A 25,304-nucleotide genomic window follows, 5' to 3' on the forward strand; every position below is an offset into this window, starting at 1 on the left:
GTATGTTCACTCCAAACCTGTCTGGAGCTCTATAGATTCTCTTGAATCCAGGCCACTTGGTTAAAACCCTGAATCTTGTGTATATATTACCTTAATGTCACCAATCTATTATACTGCAAAAAAAAAAAAAAAAAAGCGGGGTGAGACTACACTCTGTCCGACCTGACAAATAGGTCTCCAGGTCCTGGTTTGTTCACAACCGCATCACAAATCTGACAACTAGTCTCACATGTGGCAGCAAAGCTCATCGAGCGCATCTTTTTTATTTTGCCAAATAACATACTCATATCTTTTCAAATGGACATTGATTTGCGTCAAAGAAAATGTATGACTGATATAGATTAGACGCCAGGTAGGTAAGGTTTATTGGAATATTTGAGCCAATTAATCATTAACAGGGCTATGTTGCCACACAACACACCTTGCCAGAGGACGGTTGTTCTATTCATTTAAACACATGTGACTTTACTGTATATGCATGGCTCCGTGTTTTCAGGTTTTTGCTAAAGGGCCAGTCCTCATATTTATTGCCCAAGTTGTTTCATGAACAAGTCTCCAGGAAAGCCGCATTCACATCCATTTTAGCCAAACTCAGGAGTGAATTGCAGAATCTGTCATTAACTAAAGATTGAGCCAATTATGTTTAAAGACTGTAAGTGTGGCTTTGTGTGTGTACATATTCATACATGCAAATATTTATGCTCCATCGTTCTGAATGAGGACTATAAACAGCTTCTTTTTATTATTGTCATTTGTCGTCATAATCTACAGAGCATTAAAATGACTTAATATTGAAGAGCTTTACCCTAACTGTAAAAGGTTGACAGAATCAGAGAACATTTATTTTAAATCATGCAGGGTATCCTAGATACACTGTATATCAAAGTCAAACTGAACTTTGTATTCTCCTTATCACTTGTGCTAGGACATAAATAACTATGATATACTGTCCAGATTCTATCAGATACCAAATAGAGATAAAACGACTCTGCTTCTTCCCTAAAGAACTTGGGAGTTGTCTTTGGTTTAACAATATTGATAAATGATTTGTTTACTTCCTAAATCCTGTTATCTTCAGCAAAAATTGCAAAAAGTAGTCTAGAGAACCGGGCCAAACATACGCTCACACTTCTCATTAAAAGGAAAAAAACTTGACTCGGATCTAGAAAGAAGAACTGCTAAATCCATGCAGGATTGTCTCAAAACTGAACAACTTTTCATAATAAACAATAGTTATTTTGGCTTTAAATTTAAAAGGAAAAAAGTGAAACCTTTAAGACTAATGGATACCTTGACTTAACCATTTTTGGATGTATTTATGGAAGCAAGAAGATGTTCCATTAACATTGTTGGTGGGCTACTTACAAAGTGGGCAAGCCATACAGTAGCTCTAGCCAATGGACGATCAACATTTGAATACAACAAGAACACAGTGTTGGTTATGTACAACTGAAGCCCTCCGCCCCTGAATTCAACATTGGCCAGGTTAAGACCATTTACCAAAATTCATACAAATCTGTCAAACTAATGAATGCGTTTGTGTCTTACCTTTGTGACATGATCTTGTATGCATCCGGCAGGTAACACCGCGTGTTCTCCATCTGTGCTGGGTCTGCGTCACAGATCTTGTCATCGGTGCGGCCATAGTTGGCGCTCTCAATCATGATGACGTCTGTGCCCGGGCAGCGCAGCTCGATGGGATAGCTCTCGCACGACAGCTCCCTCCTCACCACCGCCATGGGGATGGGGGCTCGACTGAAGGCTGCAGAGGGGTAAAAAAAAAGAAAACGAAATGCAAGTATGAGTTATTCAGATTCCTTCTTTTTCCACTTTGGTTATATGATTTTTGCACCTAAGAGTGAAAACAACTTCATCCTGGAGTGAGGCTTGGCTGAGACAAGAATAAAAACAGAAATATATGTATATTCCTACAGAAAGAATACGATAACAGAGGGGAGGATTAACAATCAAAAGGTCTGACACTGAGATACATGAGACAAGGTTGTCCACCCGGTCTAGTGAGTGTGGGCGGACAGGACACTGGTTGTTTGGAGTGGGAGGATGAGCAATACCACAGGGGCCCTTGAGAGGCCAGGAGTTGTGGAATGAGAGAATGTGAGATTGACACAGACCAAACATAAGGATACAGACACAGTGTTTGAATTTAGCCGTGAGAAAAAAAAACATTCATTACACGGGTATTCGACTGAGAAATTAGAGACAGACAGGAACACAGACACAAAGAAACCAGAGCAGAGTGTGTCTCCTGTAAATTTTCGTCCAGACTAGAATCTATAAATCATAAGGTGTTTCATTCTTTGTCTTTTTAAGGTGATACAATGCGTTCCATTTAAACACACAGTGGGAGAAGGCAGTGGGTCAAAAGGTGATCGTTGCCTCAAGCCAAAGCTGATTTGGCAGTTTTCTGCAGAGCCAAAATGGCCAGGAGGACGAGAGGGGCCACTTCCCTTCTCCTTGACACACACACACACACACACACACACACACACACACACGTCTGTGGAGGCTCACAGAATCATGTGCACAACAGTCTGGAGGAATTCTGTGTTTACAGCGAGAATAAAAAATGAGCAAGAAACGTAAACATTGGCCTGAGTAGGAGCACTGTGACAGTTATAGATTTTTTTTTTTTTATAAACATCCTTTCAGACGAGCGCCTGAGCTGCAGGAGCCAATGCTAGATGACGTGCAGTCAATTCAAAACATTTCAGGCACCGACCAAATTGCCTCCAAAGTACTCAGAATTGAAAAAATCCTCGTCATTCAACGGCAAATTTCAATACCTAAGGAGCGAATCTCATCAGCGTCAGTGAGCCAATAAGCACAAGGCACGCTTCTGCCGAGATCTTAAATGTTTGTGATTGGCTGTCTAACATTACACGTCGCAGACAAAACTGTAGGTTACGCAGAGAGACCGGGCTCACATACTCTAGGAGATATAACATTGAAATCTTAAAAAGTATTGTTTTGGAACCAGTATCCAAGTTACGGTACTGGTATCATTATTGAATATTTTTTGAAGGATACCCAGCCCTATTCACCAGGGAAGACAACCTGACAAAAGGCACACATGTGAAAAAAGGCAATATCATGATGAATTTTCACATTTACCTTGGTAAACAATAAATAAAACTATGTCTTCACGTCATGATTCTCTAGGTCTCTCTCCCCCTCTCCCTCTCTCTCTAAATTCAGTGTTACAGAATACTATCAGCTGTAGCTCCACTTACTAGCTTTTTTTCTGAGCTTTCAACCACACTTCAATGGAATGACCAATTGTTATCCAATACACAGCAACTACTGTAGTAAGTGGACCTTGAAATGATTTAGTCGCACATATTACAAATAGATTTCCAAAGCAAATTGATGGCGTCAATCATTTCGTTCCATCTGATGGTATGACACGGCCTGCTTGTGTGTTGGTAAAGTGTGAAATTGTTACTCTTTTCTCAGCTATGCATTCATTAAATTATATAATGATGTATGATATAATGATGATGCATGCCCTAAGTGTCCTTAGGCAAGACACTGAACACCGATTGCTACCGATGCTGCATTTAGGGTCTGAATGTGTGTGTGAATGTTTATCCGAAGAGCAGGTGGCACCTTGTATGGCGCCCTCGGCCACCAGTGTATGAATGTATGTGACTGCTTCATGTATGTGTGTGAAGTGATTTGTGTAGTTGTTATGTCTAGAAAAACACTATTTAAATGCAGTCCATTTATATATGACATGGCTGTTATTCAGGTGATGGTAAAAATCGCTTGTTTCCTCTGGAAGCTGAGATAACGGCTATCACATTTAAGTTTTTTCAGCATTGTTTTGACTCAGATGGCATTTAAATATTACCCAAGTTAGATTGGGCAGTCATGGGCTGTGTCTCAAACCTCCTACTTGCACACTTGAAACACTTAGTTTTAAGAAGTAAGTGTAGATAACGGAAAAAGGCAGTGCACTTAAATGTCCCCCTAAAATTGGTTAAAAGGTTCAGTGGGGAACGATGGACCCTACGCGCACTAACCCTCCGCCATCTTGATTACAAAACGGAATGGGGAGGAAACAGGGACGTTGACCGGCAGCTGATTGGACGAACGCGTCATGTGGGTCTGGCTTCCCCCGGATTTCAAAATGGCAGCCAGTCGGAATACAATCTCGAATTTTACAAAAATAGTTTACCGAAATGTGTTTCTAAAAACATTTTAAGCAAGAAATAGGCCATACAGTTGCTGAATCAGTTTTTTTATTGACAAAGGTCAATTTAATAGCTTGTTGTCGGATTTTGAGAGGTGGCGAGCTGAGCCATGCCATCATTTTGGGACAATGAAAACCCTTGAAAGTGGGCACTACGGCAGTAAGTGGTCAGTGCACATTAGCAGTGTACTGACAGAAGTAATGCAGAATGAGACACAGCCATGGTAATTACAAATCTTAGGTGCATCATTATCAACATGACTCACCCTATCTGGAGTAAAATCACGTAGAGGATATTTCCTCAACTTCCCCCTCCTATTTTATTATTTATTATTTATTATGTCTGCAATTTTACTGTTTTAGGCTATACAATCACTGCCATTCCCACTTCTTCAAATGCCATCCAGGTACCACTTCTAATCTTTCCCTAAAAATAAACCCAAATCATGAGAGAGAAGACACAAAGACACACGGTGAGGGCAAACAACAAAATGAGGCCCTCATTATCGCGTCAGAAATCATTCGGATCCCAACACAGCAAAAATGCGCACTGGCACTGAAAAACACCACAAATTGGCATAATTGTTTTCATTCTGGTGATGAAAGCCATCAATTATCTTCCTCTTAATGGAACGATTTATTCCGCCCCTGAGAAGTATTGGCAGGATCACACCAAACTTCTTTGAAAGTGTCAAACGCAGAGAAAAAGGATAACACAGGTTGACTTAGGCAGGTGCATTTAGATGAATGACAAAAGAGTAATTGACTGTGAATGACAAAAATAACAATCTTTCTTTGATTAATGATCTTCTATTATGTGCGGGTTCTATTTTCAGAAATGCCATCCAAAGTGTAGAAAAAAACAGAAAAAGCTATGCAAATTCATTTCTATCATACAACCTTTTACTATGAATCTTGACTAATTTGATCTATGCTATTTCTCTCTATCAATAATTCTTCTACGCCTTGTAACCTGGTAAGGCAATTCATTCCAGCCTCCCAAAAAAAAAAGCATTAAAAAAACCGAGACTGACACCGTTAACATGGGCATCAGCAATCCCCTAATGCAGGCAAGTAAATGAATGCTAGTGGTGTCTCGGATTACCCGCCTAGTCAACAACTGTAGGGTAATTACATTTGTGCCCGGAGGCGGTGATTGATAGGGCTCATATTCCTCGGGTGCCAGAGCCAGCATCCTGCCCCACTCGCACGTATCCCCCTCTACCTGTACACATCATCTACACAAAATCAAAAAGGTCTTAAACAAAGTCCCCCCTCTTATCTTAGGTCTATGTTCTTTTCACTTTATCTTTTGTCCCCTCCATTCCAGCTTATACTTTAGAAGAGCATTCATATGCAGAGTGTATCTCTTTTTTCTCCACTGCAGATTCTCCCTGGATAATTCCACTGACAAGTGCACTGCGGAATATGGGGGAGAAAAAAAAAGAAGTAGTACTTTGGGGAAAGCAAACTGTAAGGGTCACACTGGATACTTCCATCACTTTCACACCCCAGAGCAGTGTATTTATTCACAATGCTCGCAAATGACATAACTCACAAATGAATATTTCAAAATATCAATTACTCACCGAAAAGGGCAACAGAAAGGTCAGAGAGAAAAATGGTCATTTGGATAATGTTGCTCCCCCGCAGAACATTTAAAAATCTCTCTGAGGGGGAGAAAGGCTTTGGAGTTTTGGTAGTAAGAAGGGAGAAATGGTGCTCTTAAAAAGCAGAGTTTATTTTGGGTCACTGACACATTACCTTCTCCTACACCACGGGCCATCGAGGTGCAGACGTAGCAGAGTAGCAGAGATCTGTAAAAGTCATCATTAGTACCACTAACTTCTAGTGGTGGAGGAAAAAAATCAATACAGCATAGTATCGCAATTTTTTCAGTGGAAATACTGTATTGATACACAGGCACCAAGTATGGATCTTTTATTATGTGTATATCATGTGTGTTGGTCAGTTTGTCCCATTTGACTGTCGGTGGTGTCAGAGAGGAGGACGCTATCCAAACTACATGTCATCTTGGACAATGTCTCCCACTCACTCCATGACTTGCTGCTCAAACACAGGAGCACTTTCAGTGAAAGACTCACTCTCCCAAAATGCACCACAGGAAGTCGTTGCTGCCTGTGGCCATCAAACTTTATACCTTTATAAACTTTATAAAGTGCAATAACACTGGCTGGAAATGTGTGCAATACTCTGCTGCTACCATCATTATTATTATTATTATTACTGTTCACCATTCCAACTCCTTAACTATGTAAATACCATACATATCCACAATCCTTGTACTTCTTTATTTATATTTCTGCTTGATATTTATACAATTTGTGCAACTGCAATAATTATTTCCCTTCGGGGATCAATAAAGTATTTCTGATTCTGATTCTGATTTTGCAACAATAGATGTGAAGTGAGATGAACAAACAGAGAAATGTTTCTTTTTAGTTCAAACAAAGCTTTCCTTTTGGGGACGTCATTTAAAATAGGGAAAAATCAGAAGTTGGAAGTAAGGGATGAAAAACCGCAATTTATTGCAGAATATTAAAATTGCATTAATATCGTACCGAATATCGTAAGTATCGTGATCGGGTGTCGGGAGGCGTCTCGTGATTCCCACCCCTACGGTATTAGAAGGTATTTTCATTTTATCTCCCAAGAAATGGTGTCAGGGACGAGGAGTTAAGGTCTCTCACCAGATGTTATTACAGTGAGCCCATCTGAACGAGTCCCGACCACTCAGACTGACAGAGGAGGGGGACACGTGACCGTTCTCAACAACAGTAACATGGTTTCAGATCATTCCCAGGCTTTAGCTGAAGTGTGTAATCTCCGACACAGTGGGTAATTTCCCAATAAATAATAATGCTCGCTACAATTTGGCAACCGGAAAGTCTGGCAAAGTGCCGAATATGTTCCCAGTAGGGAGAACATCTTTTTTTTGGGGCTATTAATATATGCGGCTGTAATATTTGGTACTTTTAAAAGAGGCTCAGCGTCTGCAGCCGACAATACAAACTGAAACTGAATGTGTGTGCGGAGGGGCGTTGCATTCAAATGAAGTCTGACTTCATTGAATTAATGGAAGATAGATGGAAGAGAGAGAGAAGGAGACAGCGAGGGAGCTGATTCAACTGATCAAATGTCTCTTTTTCTACCGAGAACCGCTGGATGGGTCTGGCCCCTAGAGCTAGTGATTAATTAGCATATGAATCTGGATAGCGTTATTTGATTAGACCAATGGCAACCTGTCACACCCACTTCCTAGTTTGCAACAAATGACATTTTCTGGGGCGGGGTGAAAAAAAAAAAAAAAAAAAAAGTAATTTGCAAGACTACTTTGAATTGCAACTCAGTATAAAAAGTATAGCATTTTCAATAATGCATGAGGGGTTATTTATCTTGAAGTGAGAAACAGTTGAGGCAAATTGTCCTCCCAAGTAAATTACGTTTACATATGGCCTAAGGCAAGTGAAATCTCAAAGGCTTTCTTTTTTTTTTTTTTAAATGCAGAATGCAGAATAATCCAGGAACTGAACTCTGCCAAAGGAGCTCTAAAGAGGTCAGTATCAATATAACATCGTTTGAGGCTCAGAATTGGTACCAATCACTTACGGCCCAGGTGGTCAAACAACATCTGGAAAAGGTTTCATGGCTTTAAAAAGGAAATGTTTTGTGACCGGTTTGGATCAGCGGGTAGAGCAGGCGCACGTCAACATGAAGGTTTTTCCTCAACGCAGAGGTCCAGGGTTTGAATCCGACCTGTGATGATTTCCTGCGTGTCTCTTCCTTCTCTCACCTACCTGTCCTATCCATTAAAGGGGGAAAAATCCCAAAGAATTATCCTACATATAATATGTTTTGAAACATGCAGCTGAACAATAGATAGTGCCTATGTAATGATAAATTGATGAGCTGACCGCGGCAACGATCGTGACAAACTTCTCAAATCGACTTGATGCCTTTTGACACATTGACCGACGATGCTGCTAAGCACAATTAGCATAACTCATAATGACAGGACCCAGATATCCATTCAACACGCCCAATGAACGAGCCATTTGTTTTGCTTCCACTCGCGTTCGCTGACACACATTTTAACACATTCGTTGGCAACACACCACACACTTGCAAATTCCAGCAGAGGGGGAAAGACTGATGGTGTGTTTATGCAGTGTGGTAAATGCGAGTTTCAAACTGTCAGTCAAACTGCCCATGACGCCTGAAGGGAAATTAGCTCCTCAGTGTTAACAAATTAGCTCAGATGTAGGATCAGATGCAGATAATAAGCTACTGAAACACACTGGATCAACCTCCTCACATGTTCAATATTTGATTTTCTTTTTTATGAGACGCTCCATGCAACCATCTAGCTGAAGAAACTGAAAAGACAGGAGTCACATATTGCTTTTTTTCCTGCTGTAACAACGTATTGACACTGGGAAAGTTAATAAATCGGTTGCTAGATGGAGGGAAATCCGCAAAGCACAGCAACATCCTTCCCCCGTTGATGTAATTCCACTAGACAGTAACCTCATCTTTGCGTACACACAAGTAACAAATACAGTACAAGCACCTTGCCATCACTCCATAAAGTCTTGATTCACATACTCCATCCAGCAAGCACTTTCATCTAATTAATCACTACTTCAATTCATTAAGTGCATAGCCGTGGCAAGAAAAAAAAAAAAAAGAGGAAATGGGAGGTAAGTCTCCCATCAAGGTCTTATGTTCAAAGCCACTTTGGTGTGCAAATTACAACATTAGTTCCTTAGGTCAAATCCACTTCAGCTTAAGATAAATCAGTAATTCCCTTCAGTGTTGTTCAAGTAAATTTGTATTATTATTTTTTTTTTAATTAGCTAAATGTTAGTTGCTTTTAACGCTCATGTTGTCCTTGGGTCAAATTGACCCATTTTCCTATATCAATGTTCTTTTTAACTACCCAAAATAACATGAGTGATTCCACACAAGGCTCTTTGGCAAGTACAAATCTCTACTTTCATTACTTTTGGGGTGTCTTATTCAATTTTACTGCATTTGAAAAAACTAATTGAATTGGTTTCCAATGGTAATAATAGTATTGAATAAAGGTATACATATTCCAGTCTGACAATCCATCAACATCCATTCCTTTAATTTTAGTCTAAATAATTCCTAATTTCTGCTTTTCTAAGTCAAACATTAGGTATAATTTCCTATAAATGAGGTTTATTGACCATAAATTCAAAAAACAACTAATAAGTTAGTGTTACGTGATGTTGAAAATGTCAAAAAAGTGACAAACATTGAAAAAAAAGGGACAAAAATGTAAGAAAAGGTTAAAAACATTGATGAAAGCATCAATAAAAGTGTTCATTTTGAATTTTGACAGGAAGACAACACAAGGGTTAAGAGCTAATTCTGAGCAAACGTTGGTAGATTCCTAGTTTTCCTTGCCTAATTGTAAAAAGAGCTGAATGTGCGTCCTGCTTTCTATCAGCAAAGTGACGTTTTGTCAGACGTTCCAAGCCCGAGGTGAGACGGTGGAGCCGGCAGCGGCTCCTGACAGCGAGCCGGGCTTTGTTCAGCTCCCCGTCATGTCTCACATCGTTTTGCTATTTTCTCTCTTTTCATTGCCTTCTCCCTCCTTCCTATAACCCACCCACATGGCCTGGGATCACTCTAGGGAACATCTCATCCAAGACTAATGCACCTTGGCCCCCACCTGCTGTATGGAGCCTCCTAGGCTCAAATGAACACAATCACTGTCACACACACAGACACACACCTCCCAGAGCAGGCATGACTCAACATGCCCCTATAGTAACACATGCCCTGGTAGTAATTGAGGTCAAAGAAAAGAAACAACAGGCTGATTTTTGTCTTCTTTGAGGGGAAAGAGGTCTTTTCCTCACTCTTCCTTCACCACACATCATGAGATGGAATTGCCTAACAGCACACTGGAGGCATGAGCTTGGCTAAGTTTAGCATTGTGAACTGAGAACTGCAGTACAACCTCGCTAATGTGAACCTCTCAGGATACTGAGGTTGTTCAGCGCTCAGACAAGTAAAAGAACTGGGGCCAACTTACACACATGCACACTTTCTAAAACATCTTGAGGGAGCTATTTTTGTTTTGGCAAATTGGAAGTACTGCTTTCAGATTTGACAGCTCGATATTTCCATGCAGGAGAATTGTTCTAAAGGTTCTATTCTTACACAGCTCCTTATACCAGTTTTCAACTGAAGGATCACCATTAGAAATCCCAAAATGTTAGATGTTTGATATTCTTTCTTCAATACAGTATTCCAGTTAGCGCTGCATTATTGTTGTTTTTTGCCATGTCCACTTCAGAAACTAATACACACTGAAAGGGTGGTATCTCAAAATCTTATCTGATCAAGGTGCCCTTTTTTTTTTTTTTCTAATTCTCTTAATCCAGCAAATTTCCCAAAACATGTATGCATGTCTAGCAATGTAGTGGAGGAAGTATTTCAATACTTTACTTAGGAAAAGTAGCATTACCGTAGTACAAATATGCTAGATTTTAAATTTTACCTAGGGCTAAATAGCCTAGTATTACAAGCAACATGTACATTTTATGCTTTATTATTAATGATGATCCACATGCAAGCAACATTTTTTATGTTGCTTGCATGTTGAAGTGAAGCAAATGTAACCCATAACCATCTATTAATTTAATCTATTATTAATCTATAATAATCTATATAAAGGCATCCCATTTGTATTTTTAACATTTAAGGTGATGATATGCTTTTTTATGCAAATATTGACCTTCAATGTCGCTACTAATTACATTTGTTACAGTGTATATTTTGCATATAAAATGTAGTTGAGTAGAAGTACAAAGTTGCCTCGAGTAACCCATGTACTTGTGTTTGGTAATCTGCATTAATGTGATGTTTTTGTAAAACTGCTAAAAGTAATATTTGACTAGTTTGCTTGGAACCATGGTCAACAAAAACCCTATTAATAGACCTGTTTGTCAGGTTGCAGGCAGTGTGTAAAACCGCTGGGAATTCAAAGTGAGTCCTGCTTTCGTTTATTTTTTTCAAATAACAATAACCTTTTTTTTAGGGGGGGACTTCTTTTAAAAAATATTATCTACTTCAACGCACATGCACATGTCTGATAAAGTCTACCTCTATATCTCTTTCTTCACTTGAAGCACCATTTATGTGAACACTTGAATGCACTTCATGTATTGCCATAGCAACCCACAATATTGTGCAAGCTCTATGAGCTCCTTTCACACAAGATACAACACAAACCGATGAGAGAACACCAAGAAGATGCTTTTCTCTTGTAATGAATAGGAAACCAGGCAATATCGCTGTAAATGGATCCCAGGGGTTCCACTCATTATAGGTCTAATCGTGCAATAGTGATCGCAAATAGAGCCGAACACAAACGCTAACATATTGGCCACCAGTTTAACACCTTTGCCATCAAACTGACAATGGTTTTCTGTTTTGGCACAATATGTGCGTGTCTGTTGATCATCGTAATAGTAAAAAAAAAATAATAATAATACTTAATCTGGTATGACCCCAATCAGCCCACAACGTCTAAATGAAGACAACATTCCACATCAATTTCACATGCAATAGCATGTAAAACAAGTAATTTTTTCCCAACTTGAAACAAGCCCACAGGAGAAGGGGAAGATAGTAACGTCATTTACATAAAACAGCATATTGGTTGTTGATGAAATCTTGAGATGGAATTTCCCTTTCTGTTTGTCGTGAAGGCTGTATGAAGAAATGCCGTTGTTTGGGAATCAAGGCTGTGGGATGTGAAAAGGAGCATTTTTCAATTTCTTGTTACTTGAAGACAAAAACTGTAAAATTGAAGCTCTACGTTGTGTATGAACTTGTGGACATGATTCTATTTTATCAAAAGCGTCCTTGCACAAGGACCGAACCCTTTGAATTACATTTCTGTGATTTGTTTTCTGCGGCAGAGCATGCTTGGAAATGAACCTAAGCCAATTCTTCCCCATACTCCTGCAAGTGGAATTTTTACTGCAGTGTAATATCCGAGGGGCAAAAAGCATGAATTGATGCCAATTAAAGTGCAGTGCTGTAATGTTTACTCACATAATGAGAAACAAGAAATTATTTAAATGACTAAATTAAAATGTGAGTTCATGCATATGTTCAGTGGATACAAAAAGTCTACACAACCCTGTTAAAATACCAGGTTTTTGTGTTGTGAAACAATTTGACAAAGAGAAACCATGTCAGTCCTTTTTCCACTTTTCATGTGACCTATACTGTGAACAATCCAACTGAAATCTTTGAAAAATAAAAAAATAAAAACCTTACAATAACCTGGTTGCATACTTGCGCACACCCTCTTATATCTGGGGATGTGACTATGTTCAGAATTACCCAATCACATTTAAACTCATGTTAAATAGAAGTCATCACACACTTGCCATCATTTAAAAGGACTCTGATTAGTCACAAATAAAGATCAGCTGTTCCAGCAGGATTTTCCTGACATTTTCTTAGTTGCATCTCAGAGCAAAAGCCATGGTCCACAGAGAGCTTCCAAACCATCAGACGGGTCTCACTGTTGAACAATATCAGTCAGGAGAAGGGTACAAAAGAATTTGCAAAGCATTAAATATACCATGGAGCACAGTGAAGACAGTCCTCATCATCAAGTGGAGAAAATATGGCAAAACAGAGATATTACAAAGAACTGGACGTCCCTGCAAAGCTGATAAAAAATGAGAAGAAAACTGGTCAAGGAGGCTTCCAAGAGGCCTACAGCAACATTAAAGGAGCTGCAAGAATTTCTGGCAAGTACTGGCCGTGTGTTACATGCGACAACAATCTCCCGTATTCTTTATATGAATGGACTTTGGTGTAGGGTGGCAAGACGGAAGCCTTTTCTTACAAAGAAAAACATCCAAGCCCGGCTGAAGTTTGCAAAAACAAACATCAAGTCTCCCAAAAGCATGTGGGAAAATGTGTTCTGGTCTGATGAAACCGCGGTTTGACTTTTTGGCCATAATTCCATAAGATATGTTTGGAGCAAAAACAACACCGCACGTCACCCAAAGAACACCATACCCACAGTGAAGCATGGTGGTGGCAGCGTCATGCTTTGGGCCTGGAACCGGGGCCTGAGTCAGGGTGGGAGGGAATTATGAACAGTTCCAAATACCAGGCAATTTTGGCACAAAACCTTCTGGCTTCTGTTAGAAAGCTGAAGATGAGGAGCAAGTTCACCTTTTAGCATGACAACGGCCCAAAGCACACACACAAATCTACAAATGCATGGCTTCACCAAAAGAAAATCCACATTTTGGAATGGCCCAGCCCGAGCCCAGGCCTGAATCCAATTGAACATCGGTGGGGTGATCTTAAGAGGGCTGTGCACAGGAGATGTCCTCGCAATATGACAGATTTGGAGCACTTTTGCAAAGAGAAGTGGGCAAATATTGCCACGCCGAGATGTGCCATGCTAATGGACTTCTACCCAAAAAGACTGTGTGCTGTAATAAAATCAAACTTCAACAAAGTATTAGTTTAAGGGTGTGCACACCTATGTAACCAGGTTATTGTAGGTTTTTATTTTTTATTGTTTGTTTAATTGAATTGTTCACGTTACAGGTCACATTAAAAAGTGGAAAAAGTTGGGCCATGATTTGTTTGTTAAATTTCTTTTACGTCACAAAAACCTGACATTTTAACAAGCGTGTGTAGACTTTTTAAATCCACTGTATCTGTTATGTTCTTAGGTTAACAAATACATTACCTCATATTTCTCTGATGATTTTGTGCCAGTGGAGCCACATTCAATTTATAAAAAATAAATGTACACACATTCAATGACTACTGTGTGGGACTAGACTCTTGAGTGCATGCAGATATTTTCTCACACGGTGGACGGTAATTTAAGCTGAACACACACACCCAGAATCCCTGAAAGGTATAATTCAAAGGTATTTGAATGAGTGTAGATAACACTGAGATGAAGTGGGAAAACAGTTGGGGGGTTGGGTGCGGGGGTTTGTCCTATATACTGCAAGGACCCAAAGGGTGGTGCAATCTGATGTGCTGGGTGGCACCAGAAGATCAAAGGCTGTCTGTATCTGTACTTAACTGCAAGCGGCTTCTTTTGTTACCTCCCCTGTGGTTTATTCATTCTTACATGTGTGTTTGTATGTGCATTTGCCTTTTTTAATACATTATGCATCAGGTTGAGGGGGGGTGTTTCCCTAGGGTATATTGCTATCCGGCGTATACACCTCTGCTTAACATCAAGGATGACAATTTTTAAAGCAGAACCCCTGCTTGCTCTTGAACTCCTTCCTCCCTGAGCTACAACATTAGTGTTAAGGCTGCCCTATGGTACAAGCCACCTCCTATGGTACAAGCCACCTCCTAGGCCACTTCCCCTTCTAGGAGGTATCTTTCAGATATTTGTGTGAGCTTGTAGCAAAGCTATATACTTTTATTGGCATACCCCCACTCAGGAAGTTGAAGGAAAAAAAAGGAGAGATGTGTATGTGAGACATTGCTGCCACGGTGGATTTGTGAATAAAGGAAAAGTCACAGGGGCAAATTGAGATACAAGGTTGTCAGAAGAAGAAAACAAGTGAAAAACTAGAATTACCACCTTATGGGTGTATGCCTCCGCCAACCAGTTCACATCAATGTCTCTGTTAATATTTGTAGTAAAGACTTTATTTAAACATATTAGTTGTATTTTGTTTGGCTAAATGCGGATGCTTTACAAACTTCAACACGGCAGCGCTGCAGATCTACACAAACACTAATTTCAATTCGATTAGTGTCGCCAAATCTGACCAAATGTCTCCCCTTCTGTTCCTGAGAAATGCCGCTTTTTTGCAGAACAGTATGATGTCACAGGGAAGTTGACCTTTGACTTGTTGATATATCAAATCATATGAATTCTTAAGTTATTCCCCAAAAACGCATGTTGTCCAAAATCTAATCAATTCATCCTTGAGCCCGGAGTGGAGGTCTGTGTAAATTTGAAGAAATTCCCTCCTGGGAGTCCTGAGATACGTACACAAAAATGGGACAGACAACCCGAAAACCATAATGCCTCCTGCCACAGCTGTCGCCAGCGTGGAGGCATAAAAAGAGGTAAAAACCAAGTGTTGGATATGGAGGTAAATGTGGAAAAAGAGATTTCTCAACCTCCCACAGAGTGAGAAGAAATCTCATTCCACATGTATGCAATCAAGGCAGTGCTGCTTAAATTAGCCTGGGTGGCTACGCTACATCTGAGACACACAACTAAGACGATCTCCTTTGATCGTCTTTTCTTCTGCATTCAACATGACAGGTAGCACACAATGGGTAAGTGTGCGAAGATAATGTACGCTGAATATGTATGAAGCAACACGTATGTGGTGCTCACACATCAAATCATCTGGCCACAGCTCTAAACATGTGGCGTTTTGGAATCCAACAACGGGCATAAAAAGCAGGAAATAGGACGAACTGCCAGATCTTAGGCCAAAAACGTGCCACATATGGTTTTACACAAGCAGGCGTAAAGCTGTAATGAATGATACGATTGAGACAGGCTTGCACCTTACCAACTGCTTTATTTGGCGAATCTGTTACTGAGAAGCTTCAGTGGCTGCATATCTTAGCTTAAACCTGCTGCACATGGTTGCATGCAAACCGTCGTCTACTAGGTAGATGACTAGGTAAGTTGATTTATTACATCCATAAACATTTTCCTAACACGTTTATGGCCTCAATTGCTAATTTCAAGTCTTCTTCAATACAGTGTTATGTTCATTTTGTAAATTGTGGTCCCATTTATTTTAAAATAGACATATCCATGGAAGTGTGTAGATTAAAATAGCCATGAAGTAGTTTTTGGGTGTTGCCCATGTTTTCATCATCATCTTAATTGGAACACTTTGGTTGACTAGAAACGTCTTGTTCAACATTCTAACCAAGCAAGCTAGCTAGCACTAGCATTAGCTGGTGACTTAAAAGAAAGTCTGCAGATGATTTTAAGCCAGCTAGCTCAGTACCCCGAGATCTGCGTTCGGCCGCAAGTAAAACTCTGCTGAATGACTTGCGTCAGAAGGGTTGAAAACCAGCAACTTTTAGCATTTAGCTTAGCTGAGGAAGTCATTCTCCGCAGCTCTGCCCTTTTGTTTAAATGTGTGTCACGAGGTGTCAGATTGCTTCATTTTGAAGGGGCCTGTCGTAAAAAGGTTGGGAACCACTACCTTAGGTTATGTAAACAGGAAGTGCAGTGGTGCCATGAAGGTCAGCAAGTTAGTTGGAGACATGTTGGCTAGTCAGTCATAAGCAGTTCTTCACACCGCAAAATACACACCGTTGATAATTACGAGGCAGATCTGAAGCTATATGGAGAACCTATTAGCTTTAACATGCTTTTTAAAGTTGTGTATAATGCACTCCATTTTATTAACCCTCATGTTGTCCTCGGGTCAAGTTGACCCGTTTTCCTATATCAGTGTTCTTTGGAATTATCCCAAATAACACAATTGATTCCACCCAACGCTCTTTGGCAAGTACAAATCTCTACTTTCATTAATTTTGGGGTATCTTATTCAATTTTATAGCATTTGAAAAAAACTTTGAAGTAGTTTTGAAATAGTATTAGGTAAAAGTTGACATATTCCAGTCTGTGATTATACTTTCATTTCATCATACATACTTTCCTTTCATTTTAGTCTAACTTATTCTTAATTTATGCTTTTCTAACTCAAACATTTGGTATAATTTCCTATACATGAGGTTTATTGACCATAAATTCCAAAAATAACTGTAAAATTAAAGTTAATAAGTTAGTGTTACGTAATTTTGAAAAGGTCAAAAAAAGTGACAAACATTGAAAAAAAGTGTCAAAAGTGTCGAAAAAATGGATAAAAATGTAAGAAAAAGTTAAAAACATCGATAAAAAGCGTCAATTTTCAATATTGACGGGACGACAACACAAGGGTTAATTTATAACATGAAAATGTGTTTCAAACGGGCCCTATGGGTTAAATCCATACCTCCTAGTTAAAGGGTGGCCCCTGTGATCCTCGCCATGACCCCTATATAAAAATACCCACTATTGTATTAGGCGCAGGGCTAACATGCAGCTGAGAAACATCTGCAGTGGGCCTATAAAAATGCCATGCCATTTTGTTTGATGCCGTTGCTTGCTGAGGAATGGCATCGCTCACTCTGGCTCTCCAGTTTCAACCCTTTCTCAGTTCATCTTGTGGCAGAGAAAGAAGAGCATTATCAGAGTGAAAAAGGATCTCCTTCTAACCCTGTCCTCCTCCTCCTCCCGCCACCAAATGAGAGGCAGAGATCACGGAGGCAGCATGTGTGTGCGTGCCTTTAAATGTGTGGGGAGAGTGGGAGGCGAGAGGGAGTGCCCCACTGGGGAATGTGCACCTGCAATTTTTCCCAATTTGACACAATTGGTCTTTTGTAGGGTCTTATGCACAGGGGGGTGTCTGTAAAAGTTATGGATCCTGCCCTTAACCCCCACCACCAAAAAAAGACATCTTCACTGTGGTAGTGAAGATGTGTCACCATAGATCACCAAGTATATAAGAGAAGAACACCAAAGACCACACTGGTCATATTGAACATTTACATTTATTCATATTTATACTTAATTAGCTTCTGTATTATTCTGTACACAAGATGTTGATGGAGAATTGTAGATTGGTTCATAAGGAACAATAGAAAGCTGAAATAAGACATGAGCGTTTCATTCAAATTAAAGAACATTTACAAAACAGAACCAAATATAAAAAAATGTAATTTAGTGGTTAAATGTTTGCCAAGATTTATAAATAATGTGTGGTGACTAAGATAGAATAACCTATATCTCTATAATAACAAGACATTGGAAATGAACCTAAGCCAATTCTTCCCCATACTCCTGCAAGTGGAATTTTTACTGCAGTGTAATATCCAAGGGGCAAAAAACATGAATTGATGCCAATTAAAGTGCAGTGCTGTAATGTGTTGTTATGTACAAAGTTATGTACATACTGTAGAATCTAGGGATCTGTCACTTGATAATCTTGGTTGTGATCTAGTGATGCAGGACACTCCGATACCTGGATCAAGAAGATTTTTAAGGTCCCATGACATGGTGCTCTTTGGATGCCTTTATATAGACCTTAGTGGCCCCCTAAAACTGTATCTGAAGTCTCTTTAAAATAGACCTTAGTGGTCCCCTAATACATTATCTGAAGTCTCTTTTATATAGACCTTAGTGGTCCGCTAATACTGTATCTGAAGTCTCTTTTATCTAGACCTTAGTGGTCCCCTAATGCTGTACCTGAAGTGTCTTTTATATAGACCTTAATGGTCCCCTAATACTGTATCTGAAGTCTCTTTTACGTAATGGCCTCGACCAACTGCCACTTTACTTATTTGAAAGCCAAGATGTTTCTTCTGCTCCTTATGACCTCATAAGGGGCAAGATCCCTGCTCGGGCCATCTGAGCTTTCATTTTCTCAAAGGTAGAGCAGGATACCCAGGACTTGGTTTACACCTATCACCATTTCTAGCCAATGGGGGACCATAGGCAGGCTGGGGGAACTCATATTAATGTTAAAAACCTCATAAAGTGAAATTGTCATGCCATGGGACATTTAAACAAACTGCCCGGTGAGCCAATCTTATTTGCAAGAAAAAAAAACGGTTAAAATTATGACCCAAACTGTCGTTTGTGAACATCCATCACTGTTTTCTTGGTTCAACTTTGACCTTCCCTGCACAGTTTTTCCACCACATGTTTTCTTGCTTTCTTGCTGTGACTTGTTGTCGTAATCTCAGCAATTGCTCTGGTGAATCCAATGTCATCATAACCTTTGACTGATGGCCGAAACTACCAAAACATGACCCAAGTTTTAATAAAACAGAAGTATCCTTTAAGCAAAGGGTCAAGGGAGTAAGGTTTAGGGAGTATGTTTGGTTAGGATATCAGTGATCCAGGGCCTAAACGGCTGACTTCTCCCACGTCTCACAGCTGCAGTGCGAGACAGAGGCCAAGCAGTGACCCCCACGGTTTTGATATAGTACATCTGCTGAGGAATATGTGTGTGTTCCAATGTGGGAAGGCCTGAGGGAAGGAAGATAACGATACAATAGAATGAATAGAATAGAATGCCTTTTATTTTCATTATACACAAGTGCAATACCTGTGCAACGAGATTGAAGCAACCCCTTTACAGTGTCAGCATGAAATATAAAAATAAAAGAAATAAGTAGTGCAGAAGAAGAAGAAAAAAATAGGGGCAAACGTGGTGTACAGTTCCTAAGAGCAACTATATACATATATAAAACAGCAAATAAAGATAAAGGGTTTGTATACACATTACGCAAATAATATAGTTATTGGTGTATCAAGAGTCCTGAGTATTAAATTAAATTTTCACAGTAACGAGATTAAATAAGTAAATATTAAATATTGCACTGTAATCTAATTGCACAGAATTCCATGTCTTTTTAGGTATTATATATAAGTATTGCACAGTAGGTGGGAAGAAGGAAGTCCAGGGGCCGGGGGTGGGCTGCAAAGTGAAGTCAGTGCATGTGTGAGTTCAGGGAGGAACGGGGGGGGGGAATGTGTGCATGTCTGTGTGTGCTGCGCATGCAGTACACAAAACACATAAACTACCGTGCATTTTCCTTCCCGTGTTGAGCACTAGAACTGTAAACTACTTGACCCTGGCATCGTTCCAAACAAGGAGGCCACGCTGAGGAGCTGCCATTACTCCCGCGCTATCCATTCCCCTCTCTCCTTCCTTTTATTTTAATGAGAGCACAATTAATAAGGAAATGGAACAGCTTCCCAAAGGAAGCTGGCTTCTCCACAATGGAAGCCTTCTTTTGTCAATGGCTGTATTGAATTCCCCTACAAGGCCACAGGGCCGTATTGAAGGCCATCTCCAGTATCGCCCCACCTCCCCCACCCCCACCTCTCTTTTGCTGGCTCCCTCTCTCACTTATCCTCCAAGTCTCCTGGGCTAATCTGTGCCACAATATCATTTGATCCCACACCACTCCTTTACTCCAAATGCAGACTTTACAATACTTCATATTGATTCGCTGAGACAAAATCACCAGTTACTGTGCATGCTTGGTTTATTCAATGTCAAAGCTGAGGGGGGAAAGCAAGTGCACGGTCACACACTGTCTTGACCATAATTGTGGCTGTGGTGACCTTTAGTTTCAAACAAAAGGTTTTAGATCTTCAGTATTCTTTGTTTGTGAATGCATACATTAAAAGTCACCCTGATAGCTCAAGAGCTGCATGAGAAAAACATCAACTAATTAATCCTTTTACTTTTCAGTGATTGCCTTTGTTAATGAAATAAAAGGTGGTTTCGCTTCACCCCGTCCTCTGAGTTGTACTGAGGAAGGCACCTGTATCTTTCTCTGCCATTCTCTAATGACCCCATTTGCATCCTGAATTATTCAACAACAGCGACAATGCCTCATGCATCAAATAATTCAAGACTATAATCAAATTTGACTGACAATGTGCAAATGAAAGGTGCTTTCATTGTACTGTTAAACAGAAGAATTTAAAGAATGTGGTCTCCATTTGAGCGTGGTTTCTTGTTCTGGTTGGTGATAGGGTGCCATTATGTGGACTTTTTCATCAACAGAAAGTACCAGTGTATTTCATCTGTTTGCTGCCGTGTGGCCATCAGGCAACATGTTACATAAGCTGCAGTAGGCAGCTTCCCTTGAAATAAGATATGCATGTCTCAATGTCACTGATCAATGCCAAAAACACTACGACTTATCAATAGTCTCGCTACTGTGAAAGACGGACAGACACAGATAGAGCTAGATAGCTAGATGGCTAGAGAAAAAGATAGTAGGGCTGGAAGTCCTAATTATTTTTATTATTAATTATTATAAAAACAATACAAGAGTCAATATTTGGCTACATCGCTACACAACCACAGCTCTGACTCAAAGTCTGTGTGACATTCAGAAGAAATGTTGATAATCTTTCTAAGTGACTCTGTCTGCACTCCTCTACCTGCAGCAGGTCATACTTATCAACTCTAAAAGAAATATCAGACCACCATGTACAGTGTATTTACATTGTGCAGTCATAATCACACACAATTGTATCTTAAAGGAATCACTTGATGTTTTTTACATGTTTTATTATCAAAAAAGTAAAAAACAAATTCAATCCTAATAGCAGCTAAATCTAGTATGTAGCATGTATGAAATTGCAGTATATCACATTGCTATGAACATAGATATATATTGAATCTTCTGAAATGTAACGATACATAGCATTTATAGAGATCCCCCCCCCCCCCCCCACGCACACACATACTAAATCTAGATATCAATGCATTTCATTAACATGGGGTTTAAACGGGTGATGCTAATCTAAGTAATTAGCAAATATGCATATAGTACGGCCCTAAGGCATGTATTGCAATCATGTTCTTCTACTGGAACAATTCATCATATGGGGGGGGGGGGGGGGGGGAAACAGCCTCACTGAGCTTCACTCTTCAGCTTCACTGTGAGACCCTCAGTCATGAGTGGCAAAGCTTTCCAAAGCGGATACATTTGCATATGTACAGCACTGCACTGTCTTACAATGCAACATGTTAGCATCTGCCCAGTCTTCAGCAGCACCATCTATGTGTCATCACAATGGAAATATGTCAACTACACAAACTTGTACTGTGAGTGGACGAGTACAGCCCAGGGATACAAAGCATATGCTGCTCGTATTGATTTCACCGTAGGGATGGAAAAAGTAATTAATTTCATAAACTGAGTGAAGCATAGGTTGCTGCATTGTGTCTCTGTATGCTGTCTGTTTGCCCTTCCTGCTCCTCACATTCCGCCCACATCCCAAATTACTGCCTGACCCCTGCTGTTAAGCAGTGTGGGAAACCCTGTGGTATTTCACGCCCACCATTTTTGCCCTGTGAGCTGGTCTGCGAGGTTACTCTCCACTCTGACAGACACCACAAACACGTGCACTACGCACACGCGTACATTATGCAGCCTAATGTAAACTAACATCCACTGCCACTTGACCTTGCTGTCAATATCTGTCCTCATTAAACACCATTCGGCCAGCTGCGAGTCCACTTTAAATGGCATCATTCAGCGCTTACCAAATTATGCCTGTGCAACCGGGCTGACTGAATGGGGAGTCTAATTTATTTATTGGGAAGATATACAGAGGTCCCAGTATGGACACCTATAAAACATGCAGAGGTATTTAACCCCACCCTGCCATTCTTAATGTTGCTGTCATTCTTTCCTCTTAGGTTGCAAGTTCTGACAGCAATTTGGCAATGTCAAGCAGTCACTACTGGTGCCATGGGCAGCAAAGGCCATTCTTTTATTCCCCATATCAAGCAGGTATTGATTTTTCACTCATTACAGAAGAGCATAAAAAGAAAAGGGGATTTCTGCAAGCAATGCCAAGAGCCACACAACGTGTAACTAGGGATAACATGGAAAGTGAGAATTGGAACTAAATACAAAGAAAAGTGGATTGTACTCCCAGTATATTTACTTTAAATTAAAATCTCAGAATTCAATTCAAAGGCCAGATGTCCTGACAAAGAAGGACCCACTAAAACTCTAAAACTGCAGTACAAAAAGGGGAAAAAAATGACATTCAGAAACAAGCTATAAAAAAATAAAAAGCTGACATCCAAATGACAGCTGTTAAGGCCACCCTTGGGGTAGGCATCAAAACTAAGTCATTTAACTATTATCTACTTTCAGGAAGTCTTGTGTAGCTTATAGGGCAAGCAAAATCCATTTCCAGGAAAAAGGGTTGCAAATAAAAGAAAATTGGCTAAAGCATTAAACCCAAGGCATTCAAAAAAAAATCTTATCTAAAACGTTTTCAAAGCAATCAAACTTCTATATGAAACTCAAGAAACTAAATTATTCGAACTATCTCAAAGTCAGAACTCTCCTGCAGTGCTCAAAAGCAACTGCAGTATCCCAGTTGTCTAATCATGGCTATACTTTAAGACTCAACTGAATTATGGTTATCATCACATACTGTATTGTGCTCTATTTTCATGCCACCAAAAATCAAGTGCAGTGTCCGAATATTGTCTAATGTCAACGGGCACAAGCTGATGTTTCCTGCCTGCGCCCGTTTTCTACTTTTGTGGCCTTGGCGTGACATTTACTGTCCCAGTATGTGCAGTACATTCTACATTCCGAGCTCCAGTTTCAGGCATGTCGTAAGCATTTTCAAATGCCGTATCAAGTGTGAATAACTAGCACTGGGCTCTAAAAAGATAAACACAAAACCAGGCTGGAAGTAAGATTTTTTCAAATGTTTCAGTTCCAAGTACAGCCTCAGCTGTTTCTCGCTATTTCACAAATGTAAGCATGTTAACACACTAGCATGAAATGGTGATCAGGCTAAACACTACCCGCACATAAGAGCACATCGACATGCTGAAGTTATGTTTTTAATCTAATTTCACATTTAACTGCATATATAATTTACCCCTGCACTAAAGTCTGCCTATATTGTACCTTATGCCGCTGCAAATGAATGATTGACATCCACCCACTCCAAAGCCCACTTATTTTCTATGCTTCAAGTGGCATCTCACAGTCACAACAAAACAGTACATGCCTCAGTGGGCTCAACAAAGAACTTTCTCCCGCTTTGAAATATGAGCTCAAATAAATCATTTGTTTAATTAATTAAGCAAATTAGGCAAATCCAGAGATGCCTAGGCGGATGGTGTCAGTGCCCTGGCACAAGGAGATTAATTAAGTGGATCCGTACGGGAACAGTGAGGAGCGACGTTGGAGTTTAATGCCCTTGTTTGGTTAGATAATGCTTAGTCTATGCCGGACCCTCCTCCACACGCTGCAGAGGAAGGTCTGGCTAGTCCACACAGCATTCCGGGATGGGAGAAAAACGTGCTCAAGATTACTGGTTTTGGTGAAACGTGTATGTTCAAAAGTGGTTTTAATCGTGACAACAGAAAACTCAGATTGGACAGATATTCTAGCTAGCTGTCTGGATTTACCGTCTGAGAACCAGTCAAACATAGTCCACATGAATCCACATGGACTCAACGTTTTGAAGCAACGCAGGAGATTACAGGGCTATATGAATTAAAGAAAGGAAAGACAAAAGCAAGATGGTCAGTACCTTAATTTTTACGACTCTTTCTTAGCCCCTTTTGCAGAATTGCCAATTACCTGACATTGTTCTGAGAGCTAAAAAAACCTACAAACACACACTGATGCTAAACAGATCAGCCTTCCTCCCCCCATCCCGGCAGGGCAATATCTGCTTCCAGGCTTGATGTATGCGCTAGGATCTGACTATGAAAAATATGTGTCAGACTTCACGCTTTCATCCCTTGGATTGGTCCACCAGCCGCCATCCATTATAGCGCTATATCTCCAATTCCGTGCGGTGGTATTAAGTGGAATGAATATAAAATCGTTCCTGGAGCATTTTACATGCAGAGAAACGCGTGATTAATGTGCTGCTCAGGCATGGCCAGAGTGTTTGGGACATTGCTTTTTCATTGTTATTCACTGTCACCAAAACAATGACAAGGGTGCCTTTTACTTATTTTTCAACCCAGTGACAGCATCTGTGATAGAACTTTGTAATAATCTTGCAAGACTTTCTAGCTATACAGTACTTGTCTAGCACACACACACGCACACACACACTTAACTCCACCACAAACAGGCTTAGCATGCTTGTCCAGAAATATTCCTCATTTTCCTCAGACAAGTGTAAAGTGTCAGACAGTTGGGTACGTGTTGACATACAAATAAAGACAAAAAAGGGTAGGACACTGCACAGCTTCAATAGCAGACTCTTAGCTAACACAATATGAGTAGATAAAGTGCTATTTCCTGTGTTATATTCCATTCATCCTGCACATGTGTGTGCTTGCCTGTGCCTGACTGTATATAGACAAAAGGGACTGTAGATCCCAAAGTAGGCCAGCATCCTCGGGAGTACACATTTCCAACACTCTCAGGGACATGCACAATGACATTGTGGTGAATATTGCCA

General features: G+C 40.1%; 1 protein-coding gene across 1 annotated transcript in view; it reads right to left on the minus strand.

Moving 5' to 3' along the window:
* Positions 1-25,304, minus strand: part of LOC117962194 (adhesion G protein-coupled receptor L3-like) — a 229,202-nt gene that overhangs the window by 133,908 nt on the left and 69,990 nt on the right. Inside the window, exon 4 of the mRNA XM_034901333.1 lies at positions 1,549-1,762. Within this exon, the coding sequence (XP_034757224.1) occupies positions 1,549-1,762 (214 nt within the window). The remainder of the gene's footprint in view (positions 1-1,548; positions 1,763-25,304) is intronic.

Source organism: Etheostoma cragini, chromosome 19 (genome assembly GCF_013103735.1).
Source record: "Etheostoma cragini isolate CJK2018 chromosome 19, CSU_Ecrag_1.0, whole genome shotgun sequence".
Taxonomy (NCBI): Eukaryota; Metazoa; Chordata; class Actinopteri; order Perciformes; family Percidae; genus Etheostoma; species Etheostoma cragini.